Consider the following 13,108-nt stretch of genomic DNA (forward strand, 5'->3'; position numbering starts at 1 on the left):
AAGGGCGCCGCCATGTTGCTCACATGGTGCTCTATGGAAGGAAAGAAACATGCGCAGTTGAGACCAAGGAAGCTGAACGAGGAAGTGATGGCTGCATAAAGCCCATTGCGCATGTTTCTTTCCTTCCATGGAGCACCATGTGAGCAACATGGCGGCGCCCTTACGGTCTCCGCGTCCCGTCCTCTTTAGACAGTCCTTGCACAGATACAGGAAGTAGACCGGAGATGCCATGTCTTCATTTTTTTAGGGTCTTGGATTTTACATTGGAAGGCTCTTTTCCTGTCCCGCCCCCCGACCAATCAGAATCGTAGGCTCTTGGGCGTCCGAAAACCGACCCTTTCACATAGGAAGAGTCCCAGACTGAGAAGCCAAGTGAAAAAAAACTGTAGCGAGTCAGTCAGGCTGGATTCCAAGCTATAGGGAAATCTAAACCTGTGATATATCATCCTGCTACAGAAGGGAATTTCTGAAACAACCAACTGGTTGTTTACAGAGGCCACGAATATTGATGGAAATACCAAGGTTTTTGCACATATTGGGGCACTAGAGGTTTGTTTTTTCTTTTTCCATCAAGTCAATCTTTGTCATGATCTGCTTGCCACTGAAGGGATTTCTGACTGTGACCAATAATATTTAATTATTTTCTTCTATGTAGGCTGTAGGCCTGTAGCTGTGACTCGAACAGAAAATGATGGTGGGGGATATCCCAATTTCCTGTTACAATACAATTTCTTTATCCACTTATAATCCATTAAGATTTGATGCCGATTCTACAAATGCATTCCAAATCAGTAGTTCTCACACTTTCAAGATGTTCCAAAAGAAAAGTGATCTTGTATATCTGCTGTCTTGGAATAGCCAACGCTAAAATCTAAAATTACACAGATTCTTTCCCGGTTTTAATGGTTTAAACCCTACTATGTACTTGACCTGAGTCCCCCAGTGTTCTATGTATACTACCCTTCCCCCCTACACCAAATACTGAAAATAGCAGATCTACAAGCTCATCTGTTGGCTTGGAGGTCTGCAATTTTGACCAAATATTCCCTGTAGCATAGGGGTTGTGACGTGTGGTTTAAAAAGGTATAGATATAAAGATATAAATTGAATAATTTGTGCTGATAATGGTGAATGCAATCTGTCCACAGAGCACTCTTTTGGTAGTATTTAGTTGACACGTAATATGTTATTTTATTGGGCAGAACGATAGCCATCTATTAAGAGCCATATCACAGTGATGATTTGTGAATGTCTTCCTATGGGACATTTCTGTGTGAGTAGCCTACCTCTTGTGTTTGTTTTTCAGTTATGTTATCAGTTTTATCTTATATGAAATGTCGATTTGACAGAGCTAGAGCAAATCCAGGACTATTCAAGCCACGCTAAGTAGGTGTGGATTGACAACTTGGAAGTTGAGAAGCAGTGGCATCGTCAGGCACTCAAAAGTGCTGGGACAATATCATTTATTTCCTGCGAAGTCCGCGGGTATCTGCTGCTTAAATTAATAACTAGACCAGTCATCCCCCAATGACACAATGATATAGAGGGTATGCGCGTGACATCATCGTACCTGGACATTATGCGGGAACGCTCACTGAGTGGCAAAAAACTACTTTCTGGCATCGACAGCCCATTCATCCAAACAGAAAAGTCCTGTCTGATTGCATTAAACAATGTTAAACTCACCAACATTGCAGCTGTACGAAAATCTTGAATTGTCCTCTTTCTACCTGCAAAGTTTTTGTTTCATAAAAATCCACCATAGAAACGTTATGAGCTACTTTCTGTCAAGAAATGCCCTGCATTTGATAATTTTTCAGTGTCAGAGTTTGGAAGTGCTTGTTTTCAACAACATTTTGCTGCCTCCTGCATTATGTGACATTTAGAAACAGGTGGCACGCAGGACGGTTGAGTGATTTCCAACGAGCGCTTCCAAACTCCAACACTCCATGCTGCTCAATGTTTTGCCACTCAGTCTAGATGAGGGGGGCGTGTCCTGATGGGAAAAGCATGCATGTGCATACTCTATTCAGACCCAAATGACCCCCCTCCAGCGCCTATGTTGAGAAGCCATCCCTTCAGGTGTAATTCATGTTTCAAGGTTTGATTTTGTTTGCTGATAGTGTGTCTTATTTATTTGGGTGTTATTTATTTATTTATTAACTATTTGATTAGTTAAGTTAATGGAATATCATATTTATTTATTATTGCTTGATGTTGCACTGAATCTGTTACCATATTAATTTATTATATAATATCTATATTCTATGGTGTGAAAAATATATTAAAGAATGTTTTATCATTCGTCTTGCTGTTATGAGAAGTCTTTATTTAATGATTGGAAACAACATTGAATATTATGTTTGACTATGCTGTGCTTGGGCTGAAACACAGATATTGTCCACAAGGTGGCGATCAATGCTAAAATACATTAAACTTGATCATGTATTTTTGAATTATAACATATTTCTTTCTGACATAATCATATTAAACAGTCATCTTTGGCAGATTAATCCAAGGTTAGATAATCGTTTAAACCCCACCATTCCAAATAGCACAGCAGCATACAATAAAGTCTTCTAATTTGTTTCTACTTGAAACAAATTATATAACTTATTTATCACATACACTGTAAAATAAATACTGAGCTTTGGTTGCTTCTGGTATTTTAGTTTAAATGTTATTTATGTTCATACAAACATCAAACCTGTTCTAGTCTGGGACAGCAAGTTTGAGGCAGCAATATTGTAAATGACAAACTCACCTCACTCTATAGCTTACTTTGACAAATGTCATTAATAGGTTATCTGTAACTTAATATGACCATGATACGCAACCAAATATAAAGGAAGTATGTGAATAATCAGAAATCGTGACACCAGCAGCCTTGGGTTGACAATGTTATCTCAAAACACATTCCTCGACAACCCACCAAGAGTGGCAAAGAAAGTATCAACAGCCTTTGCTTGAATTCCTGGCAATTAATATACTGTAGGCTACTGTTCCTGTTTCAGTTTGTGGAAGCTTGTCCCAGAAAATAATTTCACCTTCTCTTTAAGACCTCTAGACATTTGATGTGACTATTTTGACTTGAAGTTAACGCTGTATATGTTTGTTAACTTATCACATACAGCCAGGACATGGATGTTATGGTATAGTACAGTGGGTCAGTCAGTGTGGTATAGTTAGAAAAGACGCCGGTCCTGTTGATTGATTGATTCAATGATATTGATGATTCTTTAAGATAGGCTACAGGCAGTACAATGATTTAAACACACCAGATGTACGGATGACACAAAATGCCAGAAGCCTGTTTCCATTGTTTCCATTCAACACTCAAACAACTGGATTTCAAGATTTGTGTGTGGAGCCGCGGGACGTGCAGAGAGTGTTACAGTGGCCGTCCGTAAAGGGCACCTTTGGATTAAAATAGCAGATCTACAAGCAATCAACGGGTCGCAGCGCAACAGAGTTTGTAGATCCACAATTTTTGCAGTCAGGGGCTGAAATTCTGTAAGAGGGCACTTTTGGATAGCCTTGTAGATCTGCTATTTTCCCAGCGCATGGAAAGGAGAGGAGGCGCATTTGCATCTCTTTCAGTAAATGCTGCATTCAAGGTCTGGAGATTGCAGTTGTTTTACAAACGGGTAAAAGGGCAGGGGCTGAAGCCCCATTTGATGTCTAACATGTGTGCACGTGCCTGGTGTCTGTGGAGTTTATAATGTTCTCTCTCCATGTCTGATTTACTCACACACAAAAATATGTTAGGCTATACCTCTCACTGCTCTTGCCCATGGCACTGGGCCACTGGCCTGAAGCCCCTCAGCCAGACGCCATGGATGAGAATGGCTGATCCTGACCGTCCTGATGATTATATAAACCTACTTGGTTGACCAGGGCAATGTTTCTCAAACCTTGTAATTTCAGCGATCCTGGTTTGGGGTGCATTAAGGGCTACCTATACGTTTCCACTTGGTGGTTCCTTATATCTTCATAGGTTCATAAGTTTGGGATTTGTAGTGTGCCCCCCATCCAGTTATTACTGGCCCGGGGCACCGTCCGAAGAAAGAGAAAGGAAAGAGACTAGAGAAAAACATTGGACAAGACAAACCAAGAATTCAGTCACACTGTCAGTCAGTCACAACAGGAGGGAGTAAATTATACACACACAACCCCCAAAACAACATGGGAATCTATAGTCCTCTAAGCGAAAAGCATGTTTTTCAAAGACACTATAGGTTGGGGGCAGCTTTGATCCTCAAAGGGAGTTTGTTCCACAACTTCGGTGCATGCCAACACAGCCAGCAAAGGCATGGTCACCTACATGGTCCTACTGTGCTAGACCAAACCCCTACCTGCTCTTGATGAGGCAGGTTGGTGCCTTGCATGGTTTCCTCTGCAGTCGGTGTGTGGCCTATGTGTCTGAATGGGTGACTGTGAAATTACATTGCATAGTGCTTTGGAGAAACAGTTGCTATCATTTCAATCCAGTCCATTTACCAGTTGAAATTGTGCAAACTATAGATCTATAATATTTTCGCACTGTATGATTACTCCAGAATAGGGATGCTATGGTTCAAGTACCATGCACTTAAACCTTATATTCTTAGTATAAGAACAGACCCAAATAGCAACTCTACTTAAAGGTATATTCAGTGATTTCACTTAATTCAAATATCACTTATTTTTTTGTTTTGTTGTGATAATCCTCCCTACTATAGAGTGTGCTGGCCATATAAGGAGTTCCTCCCTGTCCCCAGTTAACCCCTGGGGGTCAAAAAACCTTAAGTTTCGTTTTTGACTCTCTATCCTGATTGGACGAAAGGCTGGGTCCCACAGCCAAAAACGAAACCTAAGGTTTTTTGAGTGAAATCACTGAATATACCTTTAATATTGCTTTTTTTCCTACACCAAAAAAAATTAAATACTGGGGTTCAAGTGGTTTTATAGTGACCCCATCCCTCCCTAAACATGAATTAATACAAACCCCTGCATCCAGTTTAGAGCCTAGCTGCTGCCAGCCTCACCCCATTCTTGTCATCATTCATTGTCTGTGTGTGTGTGTGTGTGTGTGTGTGTGTGTGTGTGTGTGTGTGTGTGTGTGTGTGTGTGTGTGTGTGCGTGTGTGCGTGTGTGTGTGCGCGCGCGCGTGCATGCGTGCGTGCGTACAGTACGTGTGTGTTGCTGATGCTGTGTGCCCAAATCAGCCAATAGCATCGCTGGGTTGCGTTTGACCAACGAAAGCAGGAGAAGCAGGAGAAGGAGTAGACTAGAAGGGGGGTTGGCATGATCCAACCAGCATCCAACCGTCAGAGAGCTCGGAGCCAAAAGCGGCTCACATTCTCCGTCTAGCCCAGAGCCCGCTCAGAGGACCTAACAGACGCACGCATAGCCTCGAACACTACGACTGCGACCCTTATAATATACAGGTTCTCCTTTTTTGTGGACTTCTGACTAAGCGGTTTACCGATAAAGGGGGAAAGGACAGATCGAGACCTCCTCATCAACCCACCTCGGCTTTTATTATATTCTTCATTTAATTTTCATCCATGAGATTCTTCAGGCTTACCTTCAAGTGCTTCGTCGACTGCTTCTGAATCCCCCCGTCATCTGCTCTCGGCCACGTCTCTTGACTGTCTGACTGCGACGCTTTAATATTATTGTTAGACATTCCATCTCTTTCTGAGGGGTTTTATCTTACCAAACCAACGGCGAACGACTTGAAACCAAGACTAATATTTTTTAAACAAAAATATCAAGAATCCGACAACCGACATAGCCTACAGGGGGGGTGGAAAGGACAAGTCCTATGCGGCTTCTGGGGAACTGCATTGGAGATTCACCTCTGTGACTGAGACCTACGTAGAACTATAGCCTGTTGGCTATAGGCACGTGTGACGTTCTAAAACCAACAACACAGCGCTATTTGCCAAACTGACAGATAATTTTATCCTACACAATAAGCTAAATTATCTCACAATATGTCTCCAGAGGTGGAGGAAAGTCAAGGTGAGTGCAAGTGTCCCCCCATATATGACACAGTGTGTGTAGTGTTAATGTCACCATAAAACAGAGTTGTTTATTTATTTATGTTTGTATGAATTCATGTTTGTGTTTGTAAATGTTACTGTCTGACTGTTGTGAAATCCCTCTACACTTCCTTATTTTCTATTTTATGTCATTTCCTTTTTCTTTTCTTTCTTCAGCAAGAAACACACCTCCTGACTAAATAGTTTCCCTTTCCCCCCAGTACAGACAGTTATAGGTGAAAAGCTGTGATGCAATTAAGGGCAATTATGTCAATGTGAAAGTAACTTATTTGTGCTGAACTCTATAGCATTAGTACTGACAGTGACATGCAGAAGACATGCAAAGCAATAAAACGATGCAAAACATTAATGGTAAAAGGCATTAAGGCAGGTTAATTTATCAGTTTAAATACGCAAAGGCAGTTGAGGTTGCTCATTGAAGATGTAGGCTACTATCATTATCTTCAGACAACTTTGTGTTTTTAAGCCAGACAGAGGCATTAAAGTAGGCATATCTTATTTGACCATGCACCTACAGTATTATGAAAGTAGGCTACTTCAGTTTTAAGGGAGACGGTAGAGCGGTGGTTATTAACATTTTCATGTCAAGGACTGCCAAATTGATAGGCCACCACAGACCCCCGTTGGAAAATAGTTTATGCCAGGGACCCTAGAATGTTTTTGTTATTATTAGGTTCAGAATTGTACGACTGTAGGTGGCAAGAGTGAAAATGTTTTCATCTGATTATCTGTAGTCATTCTTATACATTCTCTGGGCTATACAACTTCTAGTCAGTGAAATAATAGTGAAATAAATTAACCACTTTCAAAGCATGTTATCCATATTTTGAACTAGGACTCAAGTGGTTAAAACGATGTACCTCATTTTGCTGCGTATACCCCCAAGGACCGCTGGGGTCCCCGGACCCCACTTTGAGAACCATTATACCTAGAGCAGTGGGTTTCAACCTTTTTCATAACAATGCCCATTATTTCTTTCTGAATTTGAGCCACGGACCATCATTTGATGACATTTAGACTCTCTGACCCAAACTAAACCATATTGTATTGTCATTGGATGAGATTTTGTCCACAATTCCATGCTGTATTGATGTTGGTACCATTAGGAGAGATAACAGCCAAACGTTGATCAAAATAACAATTCTTCATTCTCTAAAAATGTGTACAGTAGACTGCTTGTGAATTAAGTAATGTAAATGGTTAACAATAATTTTACTCTGGAGAGTGTGAAATTAAACGAGTCCATTTGGTTACATTTCATACTCTAGAGTTAAAGATATTTAAAGGTCCATTTGGTTAACAACTCTTTAATTAGCTGGGGACCACCTGGAAACACCACTGGTGGTCCCAAAAACCACTGTACTAGAGCATGGCTTTATCCTCTTTGCACAGACCTCAAAAGCACGTCAATGTGATGTGAATGTAAAGAGTGAATTATTGTGACGCACATCGATGCATTCCAATGAAAAACTGTATTATACCGTAATCAAACATGTGGATTGATCCTTGACTTGTTCCAAGTGCTGGGTGAGTTAACTCAGTGGATCCCAAACATTCTCATGCCAATTAAATGTATTTATGCCAAATTTACATGTATTACATGTATACATCTATCTTAATGTTGTGCCAAGAAATGTATTTGTTCTTTCTAACCACAGGGTTAGCTAGTAACTCCATAGATGCTATTAGCTCTTTCAACATCCATCCATGCATGTCCATCATCATCGCCCCTGTCTCTCTCTCCTCTCTCTCCTGCACTTCTTCCCTGATCTGCCCACACTCCTCTTCAAACTGCCCCGATCTGGATCAATCTGCTTTGTGTGTGCGTTCCGTCCGCACCGTGGCAGCTGACATTGATATCATGGAATGAATGTGCAGCCATGAAGTGACAGATTCCGTGTGTGTGTGTGTGTGTGTGTGTGTGTGTGTGTGTGTGTGTGTGTGTGTGCGTGCGTGCGTGCGTGCGTGTGTGCGTGCGTGCGTGCGTGCGTGCATGTGTGCGTGCATGCTTGTGATGTAACGCTTTGCCTCTTACAGTCACCTGGGTTTCTAGGCTGTCATTTTATGCCGCATCACACAAATCAATGTGTCTGAAACGTTGCACAACATCACAGTGGGTGTGTGTGTGTGTGTGTGTGTGTGTGTGTGTGTGTGTGTGTGTTTGTGTGTGTAGTACCAAGAGCGAGCGAGAGCGATGACAAGGCTCTCAGATCTGTGACTGAGAACAAATTGACTGCAACACCATTTTGCCTCCATAGCAACCAGTGGGTGGGGGGGGCATTCCCCACACCGTGAAATCCTGAGTGTAGAAATGGACCCGTAAAGGGTGTACAGACCCACAACTCATTTGGATTCCACAGAAGTCTTCAATGGAGTCAGGTCGTGCACCAAAAATAGCAGATCTACAAGCTCACAGCTCGTGCAACACGTGATCTTCCACAAAACCCTAAATGGTCTTGGATATTTCGTTAAAAAAAAATCAAAGATTAAAGACTCAATCTGCAATTTTTCAACTGGAATGTGGACCATATAGGTTAATATATTGAGATGAAAAAAAATAACAAAACAATACATTTTGTGCTAATTCTTCTTGGGGGAACAAATTCACAAATCACTGATTGGGACTTGGCCTAAAACAAGTGTTTTCGGTCACGAGAATTTATTTTGCTTTAAACCTAGGCTATATGTTGTGTAATACTGCAGTAAAGGCTTCATCCCCAAAAATGCTGTCAGATTTTTGGAACCTGTGAATGGTTCTTTTTTTAACACTCCCCAGTATCAAATTAACACCGGGGGATTTGACTGTGCATGTTGACAGCCACTGCAGAGAGCTGTAATTTAATGGACGATAAGTGATGTGATTCTAGAAGCCCTGTTTGGCTCCTGTCATGGTTTAGTTTTGAAATGCTTGGCCAGATCTGCACTGACGCTTGTCTGTGTATATTTACCATTAGAAACCGGGAAGGCATCTGTGTCATTTCAGATTTTAGGGGGGGGGGGGGGGCACAAAAAAGTTTGAGAACTACTGATTTATAAGGCATTTGTAGAAGCGGCATGTGTGTGTGTGTGTGTGTGTGTGTGTGTGTGTGTGTGTGTGTGTGTGTGTGTGTGTGTGTGCGCGTGTGCGTGTGCGTGCAACAATACAACACTTTACATTCAAGTAGACAACATTAGTTTCACCAACTGTAGAAGCCATTTTACAGTGTTTTGTATTTTCTGAGTATTATTTCTGTTATTATTTAGACTTATTAGTTTTGAAAATATTCTGTTAATTATTGGATAATTGGTTTATTGTTTTGGGCACAAACTGGCCTCCCAGGCCTAGGGTTTAATTATAGACAGGTGTGTGGGGGGGGGATTCATGCACCTACGTGGAGACATGGTTTTTACCAGTAGCACAGAAGAATGAGTAAATGTTTGTATTATGCACTTTATTTCCAGTAAAAGCAAAGCAAAATGAATGCAACTTGTGGACATTGAAGTTCTTCATGCCTGCGTAAACCTACACCCATAGAATGGGTGCATCAGTGGGGTTGTCATTGAATTGTTTGAAAGCTGACAAACAGCACTTACACCAACCATGAAGCAATCACGTGTAAGCAAAGATGTTATTGTACTGTACTATGTGTGTATGAGTGTATGTAAAGTCTAAGTTTCTGTGTCGCTCCCTCTGTGTCCTCCTCTCCAGGTGAAGTGGGTCTCCCCCAGGTGGAGGCAGGAGGGGGTGCGGTTCCCCAGGAGGAGGAGGACGAGGAGGGGGGCGGCGGGATGGCTCGCCCCCTGGTCTCCGTCCCGGGTGGAGGAGGAGGGGCCGGGAGGGACGAAGGCGGCGGAGAAGGAGGTGGAGGTGGCGGACCGCCACTGAACCACCATGACGTCTCTGTGGCGGTGGCGGCCTCGCTGCCGCCGCTGGTGGAGAGAGAGACGTGGAGCCGGCAGATGGACTTCATCATGTCCTGCGTGGGCTTCGCCGTCGGCCTGGGCAACGTGTGGCGCTTCCCCTATCTGTGCTACAAGAACGGTGGAGGTAAGACCCCGCGAGGACAGACAATCTGCACGTAGGGCTGTCAGCATTACAAGGTTCAGTGTCTCCTTGTGTGGGGGTGGGGGGGAGCTTTGTTCTGCAGTCTTTTGCAGTTATTTGCCTCTTTTTAGTCTGTTCGTCGCTTGCTCAAGGACACTTCAACACTAAGGGGAAAACGGGAACCTTCGATTCCTCACAAGTCACGAGGCAGCCACTCTAACTCCTGAGCCACTGCTGGCCTTGGCTCCTCTAGGCATGTCATAATAGGCACCGAAAATAGCCGATCTGCAACCTTGCTTGGAGGTCGGCTATTTTCTGCTGTGGGGGAGAAAAGGAGTATTCTATAGACCTGGTAGACCCCAGTCAATTAAGTGACCCCAAACATGTTGAAAGTATCCCTTTAATTAGTTCAAAGTTCATTCCAAAATGCTCTGTATTTTCAGGGGGAAAACGTTATGACACTCGATACAGTACAGTATCCATATCACATGACATCAGCTATAGTTAGCTACTTCCTCTAAAACTATTGTTCTCATTGTAGCAAAGGTGAAAGAGTATAGCTATTAGCTACCGACATCATTAATATTAGTATGCTGTTTAACTTTCATTGCGGTGCTTACTGTGTTTTATAATTGAACCTTTGCGGATGTATCTCTACACATTTTGCAGTTCTGATGCAAAGCAGGAAATTACCTCTGAGGCTGTGTTGTAATAATAACAATAAACTGTATTTGTATTGCACACACAAAGTTACAAATTGCTTTACATAAAACATTCCGTATATATAAAAAATACATAATAAGTCTTAACCTCTTGAACTCTAGTGCCTCTATCCTGGGACGAACATTTGCAGAAAATAGCTGATCTAAGTCTCACAATTGTGCATTGTGACATGTTGTGAGTGTGTTGTAGATCAATTATTTTTGGTGATGTTATTTGGTGTGAATGGGAAAAGAGGAGGCCACCTAGAATATTGTCTCGGGGGGGTTCAAAAGTATGATTATTTTGGGGGGTCACTCATGGGGGGGTCAAAAGTATGATTATTTTGGGGGGTCACTCATGGGGGGGTCAAAAGTATGATTATTTTGTCACTCACGGCCTGAAAAGGTTGAGAACCACTGCCCCAGAAGAGAGACATGACTGCCAGCACGTAGCCCCATGAGCCATCATCATGCCCCGCCCACATCCATCACATCACATGCTGTTGAGCCGTCGCTCTGTCTGTCTGTCTGTCTGTCTGTCCATCTCGCCTTTATGAGTTCCCTCGAATTCTTTCAAATTCTGTTTCCTCCCTCCATTCCTTCTCCTTGTGACCGTCAACAACCTTTGGCCTTTTCTTATCACTGCCGCTCCCATTTTATTTTATGTCTAGGACCGTGCGTGTGTGTGCGTGTGCGTGTGTGTGTGTGTGTGTGTGTGTGTGTCCTCCCTCCCTGTGAGTCTTGTGACCCGGCTGCTTTGATACCCACCTTCTGGTATCGTGTAACAATGGGCTGCCTCACACAGTCCACCACCCATGAAGAACACAAAGGTGCTTTCTCCCTCCCTCCCTCTCTCCTCCTGACCAGGGGGCACATGGACGGACCGATGGACGGACGGATGGACAGACAATAAAGTGTCCTGTCCCCTGTGTGTGTGTGCGTGCGTGCGTGCGTGCATGCGTGCGTGCGTGTGCACCATCTCTTCATTCCCTTCCTTTCTTCCCCTCATTCTACATTTTAGCCAAACACTTTCCCTTGTTCACCTTGAAACAAAAGCCTGGTTGTCTCCACCAGGCCGAAGGCATGTGGGGAGAGTATGTTTTGCACTCCGTCCGTCCGCGTGTCCGTCCGTCCGTTTGTGTGTGTGTGTGTGTCCGTCCGTCCGTCCGTGAACAGCTAATCTCGGCCACCGTTAACCCGGTCGATGCCATATTTTGCACACACACTCCCTGGATGCCAACCATGAACCTCTGCCCCAAACTTTCCAGAACGGCCTGTTATAGCGCCACCAGGAGGCCGCTTTGTGCAAAACAAGTTTTTGCACAGTACACCTATAGATTTTGTCCAAACATCACGCAAATTGGTACACAGTCTCTCTAGAGCCATTCAACCAAACCGGTCTTTCAGATTTATCAGACTCCATCCTGATTGGTTAAGATTGGCTTCCAAAGTTCACAGGAGTGCTCAGTTTCAAACAAAATGCTGCAAATCATGAACACATCGCGTGATTTCCGTGAAATTGTGCACGCACATTCCCACTAGGCCGAGGACGAAATGCCACATGAACAATTTCAACTCAGCCTCAAGGTGGCGCTATAACTGGCCGAAAAGTGTTTTTACCTCTAACTGCACGGATCTGTGGATAACCTGGTGGAGACCTGTGCCCGGAAGGGCACTTTTTCTAGTTTGTAACTGTAAGCAATAACGACATCAGATAAGAGAGTTGGAGCACTCAGAGCCGCTGCTTATTGGGGTTTGTAGTTAAGTGGTTATGCACGGCAAGGCACACGCACGGCACATGCACGCACGCACGCACACACACACACACACACACACACACACACACACACACACCATGTACGGCGGGTGAAATTACAGATTCTCAGTAAGCAACCGTATAAGTACTGTGTTCCCCCGACACGATGCACATAGTAGGTGTTCGGTTCGATGTGCAATGTCGCCGCAGTCACGATTAGAAGTGGTGTTTATGTAAGAAGACCTTCAACGATGCAGTACTTTGATGGTGTCACGTGGTCGGAAATAGCCGATCTACAAGCTCACGGCACGTCATCTTTCGCAGCGTGTCGTGAGCTTGTATAGAACGCCTATTTTCAGGGTGCCACTCCGCCGTACGACGTTGCACACGTTGGCCAATAGCATTCTGTAGCAGTAGCAGTGTATAGGATATGTCAGCAAGAATATCGCACAAATTCTTCCCATCCGTCCATTCACACTTCACACTGAATCTGCCTCCCAGCATCCTCTCTCTCTCTCTCTCCCTCTCTCTCTCTCTCTCTCTCCCTCAGACATGTGCTCACAAACGTTTCCTTATA

The 13,108-nt window shown here is 43.5% G+C and overlaps 1 protein-coding gene across 1 annotated transcript in view; it reads left to right on the forward strand.

Moving 5' to 3' along the window:
- Window positions 1-5,372: 5,372 nt before the first annotated feature.
- Window positions 5,373-13,108, forward strand: part of LOC310861116 (sodium- and chloride-dependent creatine transporter 1-like) — a 48,657-nt gene continuing 40,921 nt past the window's right edge. The window contains exons 1-2 of the mRNA XM_083768440.1: window positions 5,373-6,009; window positions 9,739-10,077. Of these exons, the coding sequence (XP_083624566.1) occupies window positions 5,982-6,009; window positions 9,739-10,077 (367 nt within the window). The 5' untranslated portion in view covers window positions 5,373-5,981. The remainder of the gene's footprint in view (window positions 6,010-9,738; window positions 10,078-13,108) is intronic.

This window comes from Protomyctophum parallelum (assembly GCF_964188405.1).
Source record: "Protomyctophum parallelum genome assembly, chromosome: 7".
Lineage (NCBI taxonomy): Eukaryota > Metazoa > Chordata > Actinopteri > Myctophiformes > Myctophidae > Protomyctophum > Protomyctophum parallelum.